At 45.4% G+C, this 22,418-nt stretch overlaps 1 protein-coding gene across 2 annotated transcripts; it reads left to right on the top strand.

Moving 5' to 3' along the window:
- The first annotated feature begins 8,959 nt into the window (after positions 1-8,959).
- HAUS7 (HAUS augmin like complex subunit 7) lies at positions 8,960-20,215 on the top strand. Of its 2 annotated transcripts, none has more exons than XM_081894641.1 (10): positions 8,960-9,048; positions 9,949-10,064; positions 12,221-12,288; positions 14,915-14,976; positions 16,088-16,161; positions 17,445-17,603; positions 17,880-17,976; positions 18,451-18,678; positions 19,192-19,303; positions 20,023-20,215. In XM_081894641.1, the coding sequence occupies exons 1-10, from the start codon at positions 9,004-9,006 to the stop codon at positions 20,094-20,096; spliced, it is 1,035 nt and encodes a 344-aa protein (XP_081750767.1). In that variant the 5' UTR covers positions 8,960-9,003; the 3' UTR covers positions 20,097-20,215. The 2 variants fall into 2 exon arrangements, with proteins under 2 accessions (XP_081750767.1, XP_081750766.1); XM_081894640.1 differs by having other exon boundaries at positions 8,984-9,048; positions 9,842-10,064.
- Positions 20,216-22,418: the final 2,203 nt, after the last annotated feature.

Raw genomic sequence — 22,418 nt, 5'->3', positions numbered from 1 at the left:
TTAGTGAGGCTAGAATTGTACTTCAAATTGCACTTGTGTTGAGAGAACTGCACTGCCTCCCAACTGGATCCCAGGCATAACTGAAAAGTGCTGGTTTTAATATTTGAAGCCCTTAATGTTTGGGGTTTGATATGCCTTTTCCCATCCAAGTGTACTGATGTTCTCAGGTGGGGCCTTCATCACGTGCCTGACTTGAATTGTTGGATTTTAGGTTGGCTGGCAAAGTGGCCAAGCCTTTTCTAGGGTGATGTCTGCCCCATGAAATTCCCCGGTGACGTGTGATGGGCCTGTTTGGTTATGGTTCCCAGGAAATGAGTGAATATTGCTTTAGCTAAGAAAGCATGTGGGATTTAAACCCCCGTCCACTTCAGACCATATTGTGACTGCAGTGGGAAAGTCTGTAGCTGCTACGGTTTTGTTATACTTCTGCTTTCCTGTTTTTAATAAGTGAAATGTTATTGATGTAACTGTATATCTTCTGAGTTTTTATGTTGTAGGCCATCCTGAGGGATCTGTTAAAAACTGTGCAGCAGAATATAAACATGAATAATAAACAGCAAATCCTGAGCGCTCTTACTCAGATTTAAGTCACCTTGAGGAGTCTGTGGGATTTCTGAGTAAACATGCGTACGGCTCATGACCTGTAACCCTCAAACTGCTTCCTTGGAGGTAAACCCTCTTGGAAGATATGGGTCTAGGGCCAAATTGCACATCCACTTCACCCCATCACAGCCATGGCTTCTAGTTTGTCGTGTCGTGGGAACAGCAGAACAACTGCAGACGTTCCAGCATTTAACCAGGAACAATTTATTGTTATAAATTGTCTGGAAAATCCAGGAAAATAGAATGGTACAGTACAGAAATAGCAAGTTATCTCAGCTTTACTTTGGGGCCTAGCTCTTCCTGTGTCCTTGAGGTGATATACAGTGGTACCTTGGTTCTCAAACTTAATCCATTCCGGAAGTCCGTTCCAAAACCAAGGCATTCCGAAACCAAGGCACACTTTCCCATAGAAAGTCATGCAAAATGGATTAATCCATTCCAGACTTTTAAAAACAACCCCTAAAACAGCAATTTAACATGAATTTATTTATTTTTTACCTGCACTGATGATAGTCATTGTTTGGATGGGGGGCTTTTATCCATTTCTGCAGTCACACAATCAATCAGTAGCTGAATTGGGTTCCACACAGTCACAAAAACAAATTAACCAAAAAAGCCTCAAAAACAAAAACACAAAGTAAATAGCAAAAACAAAAGCGCCAAACTTAATCCATTCCGGAAGTCTGTTTGTCTTCCGAAATGTTCGAAAACCAAGGTGCAACTTCTAATCGGTGCAGGTCCCTCAGAAACAATAGCTGGCAGCCCCATCAGACGATCGGCTTCCGAAAAACATTCAAAAACCGGAACAATTACTTCCAGGTTTTCGGCATTTGGGAACCAAAGCATTTGGGAACCAAGGTACCACTGTACTTGCAACTGCTACCACTTCTACTGATGTAAAGGGTTTCCTGACCTGAAGGATTCTGCCCTGATGCACAGTTGCCCCTGGAAAATGCAGTAAGGCCTGGGTTACAGCCAACTCAATCTGTGTGGCGAGATGTTGTTGGTAGTCTACTGTATAGCCATCATGACTATTGGCCATGATATCCTTTTCCGCCACATATTAAGGAATGGGATGTTAAAGAGGCCTATGGAAAGAATAAAAATACTTGTCAGGAGAGACAATATGATGAGCCATTAATTTATAGGAACAGAGGGCAGAAGGGATGAAGACATGGGCTACCCAGCCCTCCTTTTCTCCCTGTGGCAAGGCTATAGTGTTTATCCAAGGTACACTGACTTGGTCTTCCCATTTTGTTGCTCCAGATCACTGGATAGTAGGATGTTCTTTAATATGACAATCTCAGTAAATTATTATGTGTGGCTTGGGATGCCTGAGGGAAGACATTTGTTACGATTGTGCAAGGATCTGTCAAACAACAGTACAAACAAAAATGTTTTCAGACAACTGAGGGACATGAGAAGGCAAATAGGACTTGGTATTATAGATGGAAGGTGCAAGGAAGGAGAGAAGGAAATTAAAAACATCATTTGAGCCAGGCCTCACTGAGGCTTTGCCCCAGAACTTGTTAACTTCTTCATATCAAGCTATGTTTTGCCAAAGGCAAAATGGGTTCTTTATTAGGGATCTCTGAAGCATGGACAAAACACAAGTAGTGAAGAAAGTCTGAAATTTATTGAGCTGCAATACCAGGCAGAGTAGAATACCAGGCAGAGGGCCTTCTCGGTAGTGGTGCCTGCCCTCCGGAACACCCTCCCACCATATGTCATGGAAATAAGCAGCTATCTTACTTTTAAAACAAAATTAAAAATTCCTTCCAGTAGCACCTCATAGAAGTGTGCATATACACAAAAGCTCATACCAATAACAAACTTAGTTGGTCTCTAAAGTGCTACTGGAAGGAATTTTTTTATTTTGTTTCGACTATGGCAGACCAACACGGCTACCTATCTGTTACTTTTAAAAGACATCTGGAGGCAGCCCTGTTTAGGGAAGTGATTAATTTTTAATATTCGGTTGGGAGCCACCCAGAGTGGGTGAGGAAACCCTGCCAGATGGGTGGGGTATAAATTATTATTACGTATTAATAATAATACTGATGACAACTCCTCCTTTCTGCTACTGGGAGCCCCAGGGATGTAGAGGCTGAGTAGACCTCCACCTGGGCAGGCTACGCAACACCTGTATGTTGGTTCAGGCCAGCATCATGGCTCCCCACTCTGCCTCTCTGACTCAAACCCTAAGGTTGTCCTGTGCCCCAAGTCCTGAGGCTTAATTGCTAAGCTAGGCTCTCCTGGCTTGATTGTTCAGCTACCTTGAGCCAGGCCAGCAGGCAAGCAAAGTAATTCATCTACAGCTGTGTTATCTCTGCAGCAGGGCATTCAAGTCAGCAAAGAGGCTGCATTAGACTCACTACTGCTGAGTTTAGGGGAGCCATGAAGCCTAATGTTATGAAGGGTTAATTGCGCAAGGCCACCCACACCTCCTTGTATTAACCATTTACCTTCCACTTTTCCACTGCAATTCCCTGTTAAAGGCACAGGAGCAGAGGTTGGAAAGCTAATAGCTACACTCCATCTTAATGTATTTTTTTACCATGGACCAGTTGGCCTGGACCTTTAACTCCCACCCCCCACCCCCACATAGGCAACTATGCTGGCTAATTTGGCCACCTCCATCTCATGCCCTGCAGGCCAAGCTCTTGTTGCCGGGCAACAGTAACACAAAGGCCCAGATGAAAGGAGGTCTTTTACAGCAGCACTTTGCTTGGTGCTGCACTCAGCTCATCCTGTGCTGCAGTGGGCAGTGGGGGTTGTTTGTGCAAAGCTGCAATGATGCCACAGTGCTGTTGTTTTTTTGCAGAGAACCTTCTCCAGATGTGGTTTTAAAAACATTTCACTCTACATGGAATGGCCAAAGCGTTTCTGAGTGGCACTGACCTCCCTTCCCCCTCCCCATTAATATTCTCTGCCATTCTTTATTTATCCAGACACTTTTGAGTCACAGGTGACCCTGCCAAGCAGTCCGTCTAGACGGAGAGTCATTCCCAAGCTATTCGGCTTTTCATTTCCTCCCTCTTGCAATTGGTGAAAACTACCCCCTTCCCCTCGACTAGGCCAGCTAGGTCTGCTTTACTTTCAGATCGCCACATGCGGAGACTGGCCTGAGCCAGGCTACATCTGATGGGTTGCCCAGCAACAAGAGCTGGGCCTGGAGTATGTGAGGTGAAGGCAGCCAAATTAGGGAGCAAAGTGGCCTAGATGGCAGAAAGCAGCATGTGGTCAGGGGAAGGGTCCTAACCAAACACACTGAGGTGTAGGGTTGCCAAATGTTTGATCTGCAGAAATCAGCAGGAGGCTTTACAGAGCAGAGATAAGAATACTACTCACATACTGTGAGAAATGTCAGTTAGTAATTTTAATAAAATTTCAGTTAAAGGCACAGGAGCAGTACAGACTTCTTTCCTAACCAGGTGGCAACCAACTTACAGAATAACATTTGGAAAGTTTGGAGTTTCTCCTCTTTTTTTAAACTGCAGAACCGTTGAATGGGAGTTCAGGGAGAAGCTGCACCTGCAGACGTTCCATTTCCCTCAGACCATTCATGCTTACATGAGCAGGCGTGTGAGCAGCAAGCAAGCTACTAGACTTGCATTTCCTGGTGCTCAAAACCTGGTCCAGGAGCTGCTCTTACGCACATGGGACAAAATCCAAAGGCTCTGTGTAGGCTTTCCATGTGTCGGGTTGTGTCCCCACATCCACCAGTGGAGCAGGAACTGGGAGGCTGCTGTCAAACTGGACACAAATGAGCTTGGGGTGCCCCCTGCTGGTGACTGGCAGGCATTACGTTAACCAAACCGGCCACTGGTGGCCATTTGAGGCCACTCAAAGCTATAATAAGGCCAAAAGAGAATGAAAAAGTAACGCATAAATAGGGAACGTAATATTGGTGTGTGCGCAGTACCAGTCTTTTCCTTTTTTATTAATATTTTATTTCATTTATAAAAAGATAGAGTGAGAAGGGGGAAAGTATGTAATCAAAAGTGAGAATGAAAAGAAATGAAAAATACATTATTACCATACATTAATATACAGCTGTGTATATTCTTATTCAGATCTGTGGACATAAAGCTCACACATTCCCCAAACAATTTTGTTTTTATTTACCCATGTATCTGTATTTACCCATGTATCTGTATTTATATATATTGACCCATGTATTGGTATTTGGATATTCGCATCTGATGCTTGTTCACAATGATGTGTGTATAATTTTTCTGTATCTTGTCTACTTTTTGAAGTATTTTTTAAAGTTACAGTAAAATCATTACCATCTATATTTGCATCATCAAGTTGAATCCAACATTTTATCCTATATGAAAACACATTTTAAGGAAAAAATCAAGGGAAGATGATGGGAGTTTGCATGGATGCAATAATAATTTTTAAAAGCTTTGGAGGCAACTAGGCAACACTGGATTGGAAGAGACCAGAAAGGCCACAACCAGAGTAGATCACAGTTCTAGGGGTGCTGCAGTAGGATTGCCAAACATAGGGTTGGCACTACAAAAAGCAGCAGAACCAATGCAAAATGTTGGCACTGAAATTAGAACTGTAAAAAATAGTACTTTTTGTTTTTTAAAAATCTCAAAAACAACTTTTAAAAAAAACTCCATATTTGAAACTATTAACTTGCAAGTTCTGCTTCCCAAAGGGACAGAGATATGTCTTGACATGTTAAAATGAAATACCTGTGTTTGACTAGTCAGAAGGCAATCCTGATAGGCTCTTTGGGGGCTCTTCTACATATGTATGTTTCAAACTTATAAGCTTACCATACAATAAAAAAATGGAAGGGGATATTACCCAGAATGTGAACTTACCAGACAGTTAGTTGTCTTGCTGTTTAGCAGTTGTGCATAAGTCTGATACATGCATTGAAAAACAAAGGGGAAGGAGGGCAAGTCTAGTAAGGCCCCACCCCACATTGAGAAAGTCAGTAACCCACTTTTTGGGGTGTAAAAATGTGGGGGGGGGGGGTTCAGTACAATAAGGTTGAAAACAATAGCACAACTTGACATATTCCTTGATGTGCTTTCTGCAAAATGTTTGCCAGACTTTGGCGGCGGTTTGGAGTGAATCAGACAACACTGGCTTTTGGGTTGACCCCATGACCCCCAGGTTTGAGGGTCTATTGCTCTGTTTGTGGGGCTTCAAAACACAGGGTTTTTGCTGCAAAACTTTTGCCAAACTTTGGTGCCAGTTTGAGGTGAATCAGACGACATTGGGGTTTTAGGTGTTAACTACAAACCCCAGTTTGATGTATCAATTTGTAGCGCGCTGCAAAACACAAGATTTTTTCTGCAAAACAGTTGCAAAACTCTAGCACCATTTTCAAGGGGATCCCAGATTTTGAGGTTCGCAGTCTTAAAGTGGTTACTAATAAATGTTACAAAATACAAAGTAACATTTTGCTTTTAAACAAGCTAGCAATGCGGTTCCATTTTCCTTAAGTCCTTAACTCACTTCAATACTTTTCCTTGCTCTGCTCCCAGAGAGAGATCCTAAGCAACTTGCTTGTTCACCATCTCAGGTTTCAGCTTCCTGCTGCGAGAGATTGCAGCTCAGTTTCCAGGATGAGTCACCAATTAGCCTAAAGGCTGAAAAAACATCCAACCTCTTTTGCCTCATTTGCCAGAGTGAAACCAGCTGCGCCAAATACAAACTTTTCTGCTTTGCATTTTAAATACAATGCATATAAACATTGCATTTTATGCGCATTAAATCTTACATCTTTAACATGGGGAAGGTTGTTGAGCCAGTGGTGGCTAGTCAGTTCAGATATGACGGGGGGGGGGGGGGAGGAAAGGATTGTGCTCCAGATTCAGAACCGAAAAAGCCTTGGCACATTGGCCGATGACCTTTGAGTAACTCCTGCCTTTCCATGCCGTTTTGGGAAACCAACGCTGTGCAATCACCTTCCGAGAAGGCTGGCAGCTCTTCCCTCCCCGTTTATCCTCATAATAACCCTTTGAGGCAGGCTAGGCCAGGCATAGGCAAACTCGGACCTCCAGATGTTTTGGGACTACAGTTTCCATCATCCCTGACCACTGGTCCTGTTAGCTAGGGATCATGGGAGTTGTAGGCCAAAAACATCTGGAGGACAGAGTTTGCCTATGCCTGGGCTAGGCTGAGAGACTGTGACTTGCCCAAGGGTCAGCCAGCGAGATTCATGGCTGAGTTTGAGCCCTGGTCTCGGGTGGTTAAAAACAAAACCCCAAATATGTGTGTGGGTTTGAGTCAGGACCTTCACTGTCCCTTCAAGAATGATTCCTGCTGGAGGCTGTGTGATAGGAATGTTGAGGTCTTAGATATATGGTAATGTTCATAAGCGTACCAACCAAGAACGTACATAGATCAGCACAGGAAGACCAACCTGAAACCATTTTGATTCCCAAACTGAGCAAATGATTTCTCTGCAAGGTCAAAGTGGGAAACCTCCCCATTGTCTCATTCCTCACAAATCGTGTCTTAAGGGCACATTTAATATATGAATAGGATGTGAGCCTGTGACTTGGCCAGGTACTCAGTATTTATCATTACAAAAGACTGGCCAGGCTCCCCAGGGTATCCAATCAAGTAACCTGCCAGACAGAAGATAGACAACAGCAGGAGAAAAACAACATTCAAATTTCTGTTTTAGACTGCCTTTTCTGTGATGTAGGTATGATGTATCTGGGGGTGGTCTTGATCTACAGGGTGGCAATTTCAAAAGTCTAAGGGCTTGCACACCATTGTTCTGGGTTCCTCTTCTCTCCTGCGTGTGGTGAGTGAGGACCCTGTTGCAACAGATAAATAAAGATCAGGCTTACTAGCTGCTTTGCTTCTCATTATTCTCTGGTTGGCCTCTGTTATTTTCTCCTACCAATAGGGAACCTTTGTTAGGATTCTATATGGACTCTTGGAGACCCCATAAGGGGAAAAAGGGCAGATTTTGTTTACAACTGTTGCAGGACCCCCCCCCCCATCATTTAGTTTGTACAAACTCGACACAAACGCTCACACACAACGTACGCAATGTTTCTGTTATAAATTCATAGAAAATCAACTGTACATCGGATCTACACCGGTCCACTTTTATTTTGCTCCATGAAGGAAGGACTATCAAAAAGGGATGGTTTGATACAGGACGGCCATAATGCCTTGAGCGTACCAGCACATATGCAGGAGCCCTACCCAGTTGGCATGCCAACCTTGATGGTCCTAGCAGAAGACCATCAAGGACACAAAGAACTTGCATATGGGAGTGGATTCAACATGGACTGAAACAATGGACAGTCATCAGCTCTTCTCTCTGGGGGCAGGAAACTGCCAGCTCTCCTTTGTCCTCTGGAAAATACTCACGGGGAGGGGGAAAGGAGGGACCAGCCAGGTGACAAGAAACTCAGATTACCACCACAACTCCTCCCTCAACCCCTCCTTTTTGTGATGTATCAATGATGTAGTCATGATGTAGTTCTAGGGGTGTAGCTTGGGGGATTAGTAGCTAATGAAAGTTGGGGTCATCTTTTGTTCGGGGCTTCCATCCTGTTCCACCTGGTGGCAAGTGGGAGTCTTGTCGAGACAGTCTTCAATCAAGACCAAGCCTCCTGGCTGCTGTTTTGCTCTATTATTCCTGGCTGGTGTCCTTGCTTTTTGTCCAAGGGAGCCCTCGGATTTCTCCGTTAACACAACAGAATGATTCCTGCTGGAGGCTGCGAGACTCAAGTTCGCCTTGTGCCATGTCTGCCACACGAATGGTAGTTTCTCGCTGCGAGTTTTGAGCCCCCTCTCCTGGCGGAACACGCCTTTTGTTGTAATTGGTTGCATGTTTTTAATAGACAGGACCGACTGAAAACATGCAGATTTCAAATCTATTTAAATTCGACCGACGTTTACTTGTATTGTGCTGTTGCTTTCTATGTTTTGGACTGTTCTTATTTTATCTGGAAGCCACCTCGAGTGAGTCCCTGTTGGGGAAAAGGCGGAGTGTGAATATTCATAATAAAAACTAGCAAGGAAGCCACAAGGGTCCAGTCGACGTCTACTTTTCCCTGGTGTGTGTGTGGGGGGAGGTATGTGTAAGATTTTCAAAACTGAACCATAAAAAACCACACCGAACAATGAGGGAACATACAACACGACGGAAACAGCAACACAAAACCCCAGTGTTTGTGAGGTGCGGGTGTGGGGGGCATAAGGCGTTCCGGAGGGGCAAACCAATTTTCAGCCTCCCCCCCCCCCCGTCCCCGGCTTGGTACAGCTCAGAAAGTTATGATTCTCCTGACGCCCCGCCTCCTCCCCTCCTCTCCCCGCCCTTGCTTCCAATCAGCTTCGAGGCTCCTCGATCCGCGGCGAATAGGAGCGGAGCGGAGGCGGCGCCTTGTACTCGGCGGGAAAATGGCGGTGGCTGCTGCTGCTGCTGCGCTTTTCGGGCGCTTGAAGGTATTCCGGGAGCGTCCTCGGGGCAGAGGCCTCGCCAAGCAGAGAGCGAGGCGGCGGCGGGGATGGGCCTCGTGGGACGCATTCAGACCCTCAGAGCCAGATTAGTGTTTCTGCGAAGAGGCTGAGCACAGGCCCTCAGCGCAGGGCTCTTCCATTACCGCAGAACTTGGAGACACAAATAAGCCGGCTGGCTGCAAAACGAGATGGTAACCGTCTCGTGAGCATAGTAGGACACGTGTAAGCCATGCCAGCAAAGGCCTCGAATGCAGACCTTGGGCTGAGGAAACCCTGAAGGATCCTGACATCTTCCTATGCAAGGTTGATGTCTGGGAACTTGTTTGATGCATTACTGTATTTTAATATTTGGTTGGAAGCCGCCCAGAGTGGCTGGGGAAGCCCAGCCAGATGGGTGGGGTAGAAATAATAAATTAGCAGTAGTAGTAGTAGTAGTATTACTAGTATTTCTGCAAAGTGGGTGAGCAATGCCCAGTGGCACTGGCTGAGCAGGACTGGCCCTGAGCACAGGTGTCTTCCGTTCTGTTGAGGTCTGGCTTATCGCATAACTGGAGACACAGTTGGGCTGAGGAAATCCTGAAGGATCCTGACATCTTCCGACCTTTTATGCAAGGTTGATGTCTGGGAATTTGATTCTGGCAAACAAGACCGCCTGCCTGCTACATTTGGTTGATACAAGACTGATTTCGGTAACATGCACGAGATTCTTTGAACACTTGCAATCCTGTATGTTTCCTGAGTATTGTCACTTGGAGTTTAAAATCGTTTCTTTCTTCAGTGAGTGCATATGAAGGTGAGGAAATGAGCACTGCATGGCTTAAAGAGACTTGTAGGGTGTTGCAGAATGTGACTGGAGTGTACCTGTCCCTGTTTGCCCTCTTACAGGAACTGGGCTGCCCTGCACTAGATGGTGTCTACCTGTCAGAGGCTAAAGACATACAGAAGTTGCTATGCGCTCCCTCCCCGCATCGCCTGGACATACTGGAATGGATTTGCGGCAGGTGACGGCCATCACCGTTTGATCCTTATTCCTTTAGTATTTGCCACTCTCTTCCTACTTCTAGACCAGTGATTCTCAAACATTTTCTCTGGGCCACACTTTCAGAATAAAAATTTGCTTGCACCACACTGAATTTGTTATGGATAAGAAATGCGTTGGCAAACAAAAAGAAACAACTCCTAGCACTTGTTGATTTATATTATAGAACACAACTACTTTATTATATGACCATAGGCCGTTCAGAAAATATAAAACAATTATTTTGATTCTATACTACACTGAAATATTTAAATGTTTCTTGGATTGTCCTTGAACCTACCCATCACACTTTGCATCCTCTCCTGCCACACCCCATGAGAAGCATTGTGCTAGGATCAGCTTCCCTGAGCAATGCTTGGCTCCTAATGGGAATCTGTAGCTTGAAGCAAAAACAGCTTTTGTTCTTCATTTACATATCTAAGACCACTTCTGCAGCTAGGCCAAAGTCCAAGGTCTGACAGCCCAGTACCCCCAAAATGACCACACAGAGAGCAGCAGATAGTGAGGGCAGCCCTGAACAGGTTTGGCATTGGCTGGGCTCACTGGGGCTGATGACGGGTCAGTCATTCTTGTTTTTTAAGCCCTCATAGGTGGAGGACAGACATGTACAGTACATGGTTACAGGTACACCTCATATTTTTGCATTAAAATATACAATGTTCTCTTATTTCTACTACAAAACGGTGTTTAACATAAGTTAGCAGAATCGTGATAGTACTGTGATTGTGATAGTACCATGACTTGAGTGAGTTTTAATGCACTATACTATACCACTCTGTACTGTCAGCTGTCAGGAGCAGGTCAGCAATAAAACACCTGGTTTTCATAGTCAACTCTTTATTCAAAGAAACCAAAGCAGTTCAGGCCGAATGATTAGAGCCACTCTTCCCAGTAGATCTTGCCCCAATGAGGCAGTTGCGAGGACTGAAGATCTCTGCCTTCCCACTCCTCTCTGACTCCTCCCCCAGCAACCTGAACCTCCTCCATCTTGTCTGTCTTTGCTTTGCCCTCTTCCTTCCTCTTTGTGTTCTGGGAGACCAGAGGGAGGAGAGCTGGTCACAGCAGGAGGGGCAGACCCCCTGGCTTCTTCAGCAGCCTGCCTCCGCTTTGCTTCTTGACCTGCTCTCTGCCACAGCCTCTTCCTGCTCACTAAACCGTGTTGCCTCTTCAGCTCCTGACACCACTTCCTCCTAGTCTTCTCCCTCCTCTCCCGCTGACCCCTCATAGTCATCCCACCACCAGTCCCCTGGCTCTGAGCCTTCTTCCCCTGGGGGTTCCCAAGCTGGTGCCCCCCCACTCCTCTGCTTCCAGCTAGTCCATGACATATACTATACACTATACTTGCCAAACAACAACTTACCAGCCACAAGCTGCTGCACCGTAACAGCCCGCTTTTCTAGGGAAATGGATCTCTGAGCAATCTGGGAATTTTGTGTAGTTGCTCTTGTCCCTTTGCTGTTGACACTTTTTTCCATACTGTGTACCATTCTACTTTCCCTGTCGTTATGATTATCCACCAACCCCCCTCAAATTGTGAGCAGGGACACGCTTACAGACAGTTTTTTTTTGTTATGAAGGCACTTTAGAAAATCATCATTATCGCCTCTGTCAGTACTGATCTGATTCTGAAAGAATCTTAGAATCAGAGAATTGTAGAGTTGGAAGGGTCCCTTGAGGGTCATCTAGTCCAGCCCTCTGCAATGCAGGAATCTTAACTAAAACATTCCTGACTGATTGTCATCTAACCTCTGCTTTAAACCCTCCAAGGAAGGAGAGGCCACCACCTTCTGAGGAAGCCTCTTCCACTGTCAAACAGCTCTTACAGCCAGAAAGTTCTTCCTTGTGTTTAGTCAGAATCTCCTCTTTTCTATATAGTTCTGTACTTTTTGCTTTCTCAAGCTTAGTCAGTAGTAGTAGTAGTTTTTAACTGCCCATCTCTCAATAATTAGAATTAATTTGTTATTAGTAGAGGGCTGGAGTAATTTGTCTGGCTTCTCGGGGTCAACTGCAGATGTATTGCTGAATCCAAATTTGGAGCAGATATGTGTCCCTTCTGCAGCTCATCAACAACGTTGCAGCAAGACTGTGGCCCTCACTTTGTTTTGTTCTTCCTTGCAGTGTGTCTCCAGCCCACCGAAAGCAGTTGTCATCTCTTGGAGAATCGCAGTCGGATTTGAAGATAAAAGGTACATATTGTGCTTTTGTTGGAAGGACAAGCATGTAATAATTGTCAGTCAAAGGGATTTGTTGGAACCGTATTGAAATGTGTTTGCATGTGTGTGGGCATGTATGTGTTCAGAGGACCTGCACGTTACAGGGAGCCTGATGGGGGAAGAGGTGAGGGAGAGTTGCAATGCATCACTGTGCTTTGTATGCAGGCACAAATTGTATTTGCCTATAATAATAATAATTATTATTATTATTTATTATTTGTACCCCGCCCATCTGGCTGAGTTTCCCCAGCCACTCTGGGCGGCTTTCAACAAAGATTAAAAATACATTAAAATGTCACACATTAAAAATTTCCCTTCAGATGTCTTCTAAATGTCAGGTAGTTGTTTATCTCTTTGACATCTGATGGGAGGGCATTCCACAGGGCAGGCGCCACTACTGAGAACACCCTCTGCCTGGTTCCCTATAGCATTGCTTCTCGCAATGAGGAAACCTCCAGAAGGCCCTCGGTGCTGGACCTCAGCGTCTGGGCAGAACGATGGCGGTGGAGAGGTGGAGACGCTCCTTCAAGTATACTGGGCCGAGGCCGTTTGGGGCTTTAAAGGTCAGCACCAACACTTTGAATTGTGCTCGGAAATGTAGGTCTTTCAAGACCAGTATTGTGGTCTTGGCGGCCACCCCCAGTCACCAGTCTAGCTGCCTATAATCTCCTTGGGTTTTATTCACAGTAGGACTGAGCAGCATGTCCTGTTGTGCCAGCAAAAATTGTTGCACACTAAGGTCAAGGTCAAGCAATGTTGGGTGTGATTGGCAGATATTATTCCAACCTGTTATTTGCCCCATCTAAATGCATGGCTAATATTTACTCCTCTGCAAGGGGAATAAAGTGATAGCATTTGCAACAGCTATAGAAATGGAAACGAAACCTGCTCCTGATGACCACAGATGGGGGCGAGGCAGCACAGCTCTTCTGTCACTTCTATCCCAGATTCCCACTTGTTTAGCTTGTCCCACAGAACTCCATGGAAACAACTGAAAATCAAGCCAGCCACTGTCTGTATTGCAGACGGAGATGAGAAGCACAACCTCCGCCTGAGCTCTGTTTTTGGTCACACTAGAGTGTAATGGAATGTAGAACTAACTTTATTTACAGATGGCTAGATATATCTGACTAGAACTGGATTCCATCTAGTCTTCTCATTGGATTACAAGGCTAGGAGGAGGATTTCTTAAGCTGCGGGGTTGTGAGTCTTGGAACAGTACACCCCCCAGAACTCTTAACAAGCAAAAGGAAGGTCTTGCTTAATGCTGTGTTTTATGTACCAGTTAAACATACCTTTTAGGTAGGACAGAGGAAATGGCCTGGTACTGAGTCGATTCTTTAATTCACCTAGATTAGTATTGTCTTCACTGACTGGCTGTGACTCCCCAGAGTTTCAGACTGTGAAAGTTGCCAGCTTTGCCTGGAGATGCTGGGGACTGAGACCTTCTACGTCTTTAGCTGTAAATCAGAATGCACTAATCTGACAACTAATATGCACTTCTGCTTAGGAAGATGTACAAATTAGAAATTTGTGTGAAGTGATTTCAGTTAACTGAAATCAGTTGCTCTCTCCCTTGCAGATTTCTAAATCAGCCTACCTTCTCTCTCTCTTTTTCACTCACTCACACCAAAGTAAGCAAATATAAAGCAAAATGATGGGAGGATGATTCTTCCCTTGTCCTTTTATGTATATATATAAAAATACTATTTCACTGCCACTCAGCACCATCAAATCAATACTTGTGGGCAAGTCTGCAGCCCACTGCAAATGCATAGCAGATCAGCTGCTGCAAGGCTGAAAGCTGAGCTTTCATATCATCTAGAAATGCTTGGGCCTCCGTTCAGAGACTGCCTTTTCTCTCCTAGTCTCAAACTTCATGACATGGTGGAAGATTCAGCCCCATCATTGACCTCTGCCCTTGCCACTTTTATTTCCACCAGGTTCATTTCTGGTATCTGAGCCTAACAGGGAGAGAAAATGAGTTCTAGTGATAGACTATGGGGAAGTGAACCCACAGATGTGGGGAGCATTCAGGTCTCTTAACCGTCTTCTGCTGCTCTAAAATTCACCACCAGCACCACCTGCTTCCTCTCTGATTGAACAGATGCTTCTGCCCCTGTTGCCTATAGAATGAACCTCAGAACAGTGAGCCAAAGGAGGACCATCGTTTTCTCCACAGGAAACACAGGATTCATGGATCAACTAGCATAGTCCTGCAAGCATGCTGAAATGGGGTCTGAATGTAGACTATGTGGTGAAGCAGTTGCAGGAATGATGACTTTCATCAAAATCCCAGTTCTTGGAGACTTCAATCTCTGGTATCTCCCATGAGCTCCAGATGTGTGAAAGGAAAACCAGAGTAGGAATGCCATGTTAGATTGGCCAGTGGTCTGACCTGTGCAAGGGGACTTCAGAGTGCCCAAAGTGCTTCACAAGCTGCATTATGGATGGGACTTTGGAGCATATTTCTGCTAAGGAAATTGATGGTTTCTTTAAAAAAATAAAACAGGTGCTCCAGATCATATTTAAATCTAGGGGAAAGACATTCATATGAGTGGCTCAAGCTATTTACCTAAAACTTATTCTGTCCTGACAGCAATGGCAAACTTGGGATATCACCTGATGCTCTGTCGAGCCAATGACTTGGATCTCATTGAGGTAAGCAGTGGGGGAATTTCTGCAAAATGAGACTGTCTCTTCATAGACAACTTATTCCATTTCTTAACTGTTCCCTCAGGATCCCCTCCCCTTTTAAATTTTTAAACCGCTGTCCCCTAATTTCGAGACTCCTGCACCTTGATTTGCCTGCACTGAATGTGGTGAACAGTTGTTCCCCTTCCTGAGATCATTTTAAACTACTTTTGAAAGTTCAGGTTCCAGTATGAAAAAAGACTAAGGGGGTAACATATCCACTCCATCCTTTCCTCCTGGCTTTCCTTTTCTAGAGCCTTTGAAATGTGTGTTGTTTTCAGTGACCCTCTGTATACAAGTTGCTGAACATGGGGAACACATGGTTGTGGGGGTGCCCTGCCCATGGCAGCCTCTGGAGGCCTCTAACAGGCAACAGTTTGGTGCAATGCTGGAGTAGAATAATAAGATGGTAGAGCTGGATGAGACTCCAAGGGTCCTCTAGTTCAGGGATAGGCAACCTAAGGCCCATGGGCCAGATGCGGCCCAATCACCTTCTCAATCTGGCTCACAGAAGGTCCGGGAATCAGCGTGTTTTTACATGAGTAGAATGTGTCCTTTTATTTAAAATGCATCTCTGGGTTATTTGTGGGGCATAGGAATTCATTCATTATTTTTTTCCAAAATATAGTCCGGCCCACCACATGGTCTGAGGGATGGTGGACCGGCCCACGGCTGGAAAAGGTTGCTGACCCCTGCTCTAGTCCAATCCCCTGCAATGCAGGAATCTCAACTAAAGCATCCATGACAGATGGCCAGCCAACCTCTGCTTAAAAAGTTCCTGTGAAAGAGAGCCCACCACCTTCCGAGGGAGTCCATTCCATGCAGACCCTCTGCCTGCCTGCCTGTCCCAGCAGGGCTAGCCTCCAAGTTCTTTCCTCCTTGTAGCACCTATGCTGAATGCCATGCTACAATAGATGGGTAGTCCTACTTCCTTTCTCAAAAACCATCTTCCTATTAACACAGCCCAAATGACCCCTACTTTTTGTATTGTATCAATTGCAGTGTAGTCTTTGTCGCTGTTAATGCTGCCACCCCCAATAACTGGAGAGCTATGTGTTTATGTGTTGTATTTTTACAGGGAAAGGTCTCTGCGCAGGAGCAGCTCCACTTCCTGGAACAACTAGTGGCTGTGATTCCTGCTCAAGCACTCAGGTGAGAGAGGTTTTTCAAGCACAAAAGGATTGGAATCTCCCTTGCCAAACTGATGAATCTGGTAACCGTTATGCTAGCGGGATCTATTGGACTGATGGCCTTTGTGGGGTATTTAGCTTTACTTTCAATCTTGTTGAGCAGGATTGAATTAGTTGGCAAAGGGTACAGAGTTCTGTGCCTGATAAGATGCCAGCAGATTCTGAAACTTGGATTAAATCAGCACATCACAAGTGTGTCCTTGGCAAGTTAATCCTGGATATTTTGTGGTCAAAGTTTCAACTGCTGTGGGTATTTTATTTTGTTTAAATAGTGGACCAGAGAATGAGGAATTAAATATTTGAGGCAGAGTTGTAGATGGACAGGAGCTGGGGGACTATGGTGAGAATCCTGGACATATCCTACATACTGGCACCCCAGCAACAGCCCCTCTCCCTGATTCCTAAGGCCTTCAGCACACCACACTTCTACCAGTCTTTCTCTGTAACCAGGAGGACTAGAAGCATTTCTATGGCTTGGCTGTAAACACCCAGGGATGCCTTTTGTCAGGCTTCATAAGCAAGGGAGACAAAGAGACCACTCCACAGTGCACAGAAATCCATTTTGAGCTTCACGACTTGGGGGCAGCTGAATAGGGCTGCAGGGGGAAGTGACCTGCTTTATATGGTACCATAGGGTAGGAGGAGAATAGATGAAGGTAAGGATTTGATGTCTTGAGTGGTGTGGTAAGATTATTTCGCAAATTATCAGCCCTAGGGGAGGAAGATTTTGTGGCCTAAAGCAGAGCTCAGATGCCAGCACTGAACAGGTTGCTTCAGATTGTTTGTAAACTTTTAAGCAGTTCCTCTGAAGAAACTGGATCAGCTTCTCCTAAAATGTGTTGTGAGCCAGTTTTAGGGTCTAACACGCTTTGCGGCCACTTTCTTCCCTTTGTTTCCTGTGCTCGTGCCTCCCCCTTCCTGCCTCAGTATCACGAAGCTGCCCTATTTTGAGCTAAGCCCTGGCTGTGGTATGTGCCATACAGCCTCTACTAGCCCCCTCCAGAATTCATGGGAGGGCCAGGTACCAAGATAGAGCTCTGAGCCTGTTCTTCCTTTTATTATACCCAAAGCAGCATATCCTTCCAATAATAGGGTTAAACCACAGCTTTCTTGATTTCTTTGCTCCACTGTTCACCTTAGCAGAGCTAGGAATAGACCAGCCTGATTGATGCCTGATAAGCTGTCCTGGGATGTGCTGCCATTGTCACCTGTCTGTAGTTCTTACCCCTCCCCTTCCTCTTCCAGCGCAGTGGAATCTTTCCAAGAGATAGGTAGGAAGAATGAGGCATTTATCAAGCAGGTTTTCACCAGCCCTTACCTGCAGAGTGTGCTGAACCCAGAGTGCCATCCCTGGCCTTCGGACATCAAGGGCCTCCTCTTGAGAGAAGATGTGCTGCAGGAAAGGTGAGCTGCTCGGTTTCTGTGCCAATGGCTGCATGCGGAAAAGAGCCCACAAGTTCTGACACCGTGTTTCTAAAGCTAGAATGAGACACGAGGCCAAACCAGAGAAAGACTTGGTTAGTGTAAGCCTGAAGTGGGCATGGAGCCCCCATGAGATGAACTCCCAGGCCCCATGGTTCCCCCATCTCCTTCATTCTCTATTGCCATATCTCCCCTTTGGACACCAGTGGTGGAATCCAGGAGTCGTGATGCCCAACCTCCCTTCCTGTGTCTATCAAGGTCCCTTCTGTCCGTGACTTCTCATGAGGAAACCCTGCTAGAGGCATCGAAGGAGCTGGAAGAGGTGGTGGCAGCTCTACAAGATCTCAGGAAAGATGTAAGCCTCCTGCAGACTGGTCTGGGTGTCTTCCAGGGAACAGGGTTGAGTGAAGAAGGGGTTGCTGCTCACCCAGTCACCTCAAACTTAATTAATTCCTGGCCCAGCTGTAAGGTGCATCAGTGCTGTCTGTGGCCCCCTATGTTCTGATGGTTCATGTTGGGAGACTGGTCTTATAGTCTGAAATTCTCTGATTATTTAGATTTTGCTAAGGATATGCTCACTAAGTGCTGAGCCTGCATATTGAACAATGACCCTAAAGAAGGCAGGAGAGTCGCCATCGCCTTCTCATCCCACCACCTGTGTTTCCCTTGGTCCTTGCACTCGCATCTGGACTAAGGCTCTTTTTGGGAAAGGCTTAACAGGGCTGGGTTTTTTGCCCTGTAGTGAAGGGCCATAGTATTATTTGTACCCTACCCATCTGTCTGTGTGGCCCCAGCTTCCTCTAACCTTCACAAAACTCTGCCTTTTCAGTGTTCCTTCCTGCACGGGGATCCGGCTGGTGCAGATGCATCCTCTGGCCATGCCACAGCTCTGCAGACCCTCAGACTGATGGCTTCTGATTTCAGCCAGCTGCTTGTGGCCTTCAGCCAGGTGTATGAGCGCCAGCTGCAGCAGCACTGTGAGCGCCCGGCTCCTGTGCTGAGCTGCCTTGGCCCCCTTGTCCAAGAGGTCCACCTTGGCCTGCAACTCTGTGTGCAGGTGAGACTGGAGGTGGGGTGGGTGGCAAGGAAGGAGCTCAAGGGTGAGCAGTCAGGTGGCCATAATATAGGGAAGCAGTTTTTAGTTCTCAAATGATGCCCAATGGCTCCGATATTTAGGGAAATGGAGTGGGGTAGTAATAATACAAATAGCTAAAGCATGTCACAATTCGTTTCTTAGCAATCACCCCGCTGTTCCCCCAGGGCTTTTGTACCTTTCCTAGGTCTGGTGTTCATTAAGTTACTAAGACCTATGTCTAAGTTGTACCACTTCAGTCTGCAGGTAGGGGCTCACGTAATGGACTGCTTTCTGCGTGAAATTAACCCTAGATGAGTATGTGAGTTAGAAGGCTGGTTAGATGATGCTGGGGCAGGTCTTTGCTCCACCCCAACTCACCTGAAATCCTGGAATCTGGAACACAATATAAGACTGTTACTAGTGATTAGGACACCAGGCTAGTGAGATGATGCAGCTGATCAGGCTCTTTGGTTTCATCAATGCTCCTACCTCCAGGAGTTGCAGGCTTTGCTCCAGGTTAAAGAAACTTCAGAGTGCATCGTGAACACTGTGAAACAGAAGGAACAGGGGAAAAGGTTTTGGAGCAGCAGTGCCAAAGCCACACTGTGTGAGTACTGTGCCCAAGAGGAGATGGTTTATTGGTGTATATCATTATTACTATTATGCTTTCGTAGATTTTCAATAGTAATATAATTACTATTATATAGATATATAGACTGCTTCACAGCATAAAGCCACTGAAGAGGTGTACACAGTAAAAACAGAATAAAATGCAGAAACTCAAGCACTCTAGGAACCATGAAGTGGATCCAACAAGTTCTTAATATGCCTGCATGCTTGGTTGTCCCTGCCGCCCTTGGCACAGAGCCTTGCCTATATATCATTCCAGTCTTCTCCTGTAGTTGGAATGGCTCCCAGCTGCAGTGCTAATAGAGCAACTCCATTGCTGCTTAAATCCAAGGAGAGGTCACAGTGTGGGGATGTGATCTGTGACTGGGATGCTTTCTGAGCTCACGTTCCTTCCATCCTAGTCCGTGAAAAAAGATCTAATTCTTTCAGGAAGTTTGCATTTTGGGGGAGCTAAAAATCTACCTTTAGAGCTATGAGGAAGAAGGGTCAGGTGCACTGTGTACTGGCCAGGTAGTGGCATCCAGCAGTTGGGTCAGTCAGTTCCTTTATGCCCCTTCTAAGCCTAGCAGCTTCCAGGAACAGAGGAACAAAGAGAATCGAGAGGCTCGAAAGGGAAAGGGAAAAAAGCCAATGACTTCAGGACCCCAGTGCCTTTTGTAGTCACTACCATAACTAGCCAGTGTTTTACTTTTCCAGCTTCAAAACTTGAAGAGTTGCAACAGAAGTACAAGGCTATCCATGCAGCACTCAAGAAGTGCCAACTACCCTGAGTTCTAGTCGTCTGCAAATTGTGGGATATTATGGAGGAAAAGACTTGCCTGTTGCGTTCCTAAATTTAAATATATTATTCTGTATATATTCCTTTGTGAGAATAAAGAGCATGTTTGTACTTTTGTCCTTATTTCATCGGGTTGAGGGAACACTCTCTCTCCATGGTCTTCTGGACTGTTGTTCAGGTGCAGTTTAGATTTCTGTAATACATTTTTTTTTTTTAACAGCCCAAGTTGAAACTCTCATCTTAGCTACTGGCTTTCCAACATTTTTTCTGGTTTTTAGTTTAACTCCTATTGAGATGAATGAGCAACTCTCCTCTGCTGCCCCTGCATCTTATTGTTATCGAAAAGACAATAGGTTTAGTTTCCACTTCTGTCATTTAAGCACCATGTTAGCTCCCTCTTTGTGACTTCTTTAGTCATTAGCTTTTGCCTGTCACCTAGTTGGTTGATCTGGCCTTGCTGTGTTGGAAAGAATTAAATTCATCTCTAAATCATGTTGGACAGGCTTGTTCACAGCTTCATAAACCAATAAGCCAGAGTTCCTGATTATGTCTGAACAGGAGAACTCTGGCTTAATGCCAGACTCTGCAGGCAGAAGCCAGCAGGCGACAGGGGGCAAGTGAGGAATACATGGCCGTGATACCCTGATGTTATAAACAATGGTACAGACATAATATGAGCTATTAACCATTGTTAGGTAATTTAGCTGGCACATGCAGATGGAGCACTCCTGCTCCCCTCCCCTCCCCTCCCTAAGGGAAACAACTTGGTTTTCTTGGCTTGTTTCTCCCAATGAGCCTTGAAAAACCACAAGCGCTAGCTAGTCTGGATGCAATGCTAAGCAGGAGCTGCCCGTCCAATTTTGCCACCTCAGGTGAAATGGAAAGGTGCCCCCCCCACCCCCTGGCCAAAGCATCACTTACGTGAGTCACATGGCAGCCGCTTCCAGTGACATATCGCCAGAAGCCACTACCATACAATCCCAATGGCAGGGGGCACTGCCCCATGAGATTCTGCCACCAAGGTGGGCTGCTTCACTCCGCCTCATGGGCCCTGATGCCCAGTCAGTTGCTCCATGGTTTGTTTCTCGCAGGAAGGAGCAAAGCTGGAGTGCTCAGGCTGAGTGCAGTCGCTAATTTCACTGACCATAGCTAATGGCACTGGTTATAAATGCAGCCAGTATTCCTTGGAGACTAAACAATTCTGTAACTCCAGAGGATTCCATCTCAAGTTGGAAGAGGTCTTCCTAAGGCATCAGATTTCTCCATAAGGTAAATTATAGAACAGGCTTCCTCAACCTCGACCCTCCATATTGTTTTGAGACTACAGTTCCCATCATCCCTGACCACTGGTCCTGCTAGCTATGGATGGTGGGAGTTGTAGGCCAAAAACATCTGGAGGGCCGAGGTTGAGGAAGCCTGTTACAGAAGGTCAAATTTTCCCTTGTATTCTGAAGGAGTGAGAACTATCAATGGATTTATACACCATGGGAGGGCTTATTTTTATACCAAAATGTCACGCTAATTCATATTTCTTGTGTCACCATTTATTATTATTATTATTATTATTATTATTATTATTATTATTATTATTATTATTATTATTTAAAAGGCCAACTTATAGAGAGAGAGAAGTCTCTGAAAGCTACCAGAATTGTTTTGTTTCCTTGCCACCAGAGAATTGAGGAAACTTGGTGCTGATTGAGGCTGATGGAAGTCATAGGGCAAAAGTCTAGAGGGCACCAGGTTGGCAAAAGCTGGTGTAGATTAGCAGGAAAACTAATATGTCTCATTTCAAGCTTGTTTATATAGAATAGAAGCGGGGCTTTTTTTCCAGCCAGAACTCACCAGAACCCAGTTCCTGCACCTCTCAGGTCGGCGCCATTGCCATTGTAAGAGAACAAGGGAGGTGTTCATGGTGAGTTCCAGCACCTCTTTTTCTAGTAAAATAGCACTGAATAGAAACATTTCCATTTTCTGCCAATGATAAGATGAAACATCGTACATTCTCCTGACTGTTTTTAAGACTGTTCTCCGTTGCTCCCAAGGCAAGAGTGCTGCTCTATAAAGATCTCACTTCAAAGGTTTCCAAAATATCCTTTTCCCTGTTCACCATTAATGGTCATCAGCTTGTTGATAAAATCTGTTGAGTCATACACACAGGATTTGATGTTGGGTAGGAAAACCTTAAGTGGAGCACATACTGAGGAGAGTGGCTCAAAGACTGAGCTGTTTGCTTGATGCAGTTGGTTGTCCTGGAGGTAAAAAGCCAGTCTTCAGTAAACCATCAGCAGCCCTTGGGTATTATGTTTATATA

This window comes from Podarcis melisellensis (assembly GCF_964234715.1).
Source record: "Podarcis melisellensis genome assembly, chromosome: 17".
NCBI classification, from domain to species: Eukaryota; Metazoa; Chordata; class Lepidosauria; order Squamata; family Lacertidae; genus Podarcis; species Podarcis melisellensis.
This window is presented reverse-complemented; position numbering and strand designations above follow the sequence as displayed.

Bases quoted from the DNA above. Each gene is read 5' to 3' on its own strand.
- HAUS7 (XM_081894640.1), top strand. From the start codon at position 9,865: ATGAGCACTGCATGGCTTAAAGAGACTTGTAGGGTGTTGCAGAATGTG. The intron at 12,289-14,914 runs GTACATATTGTG...CTGTCCTGACAG, and splicing joins GTCGGATTTGAAGATAAAAG to CAATGGCAAACTTGGGATAT. The intron at 14,977-16,087 runs GTAAGCAGTGGG...GTATTTTTACAG, and splicing joins ATGACTTGGATCTCATTGAG to GGAAAGGTCTCTGCGCAGGA.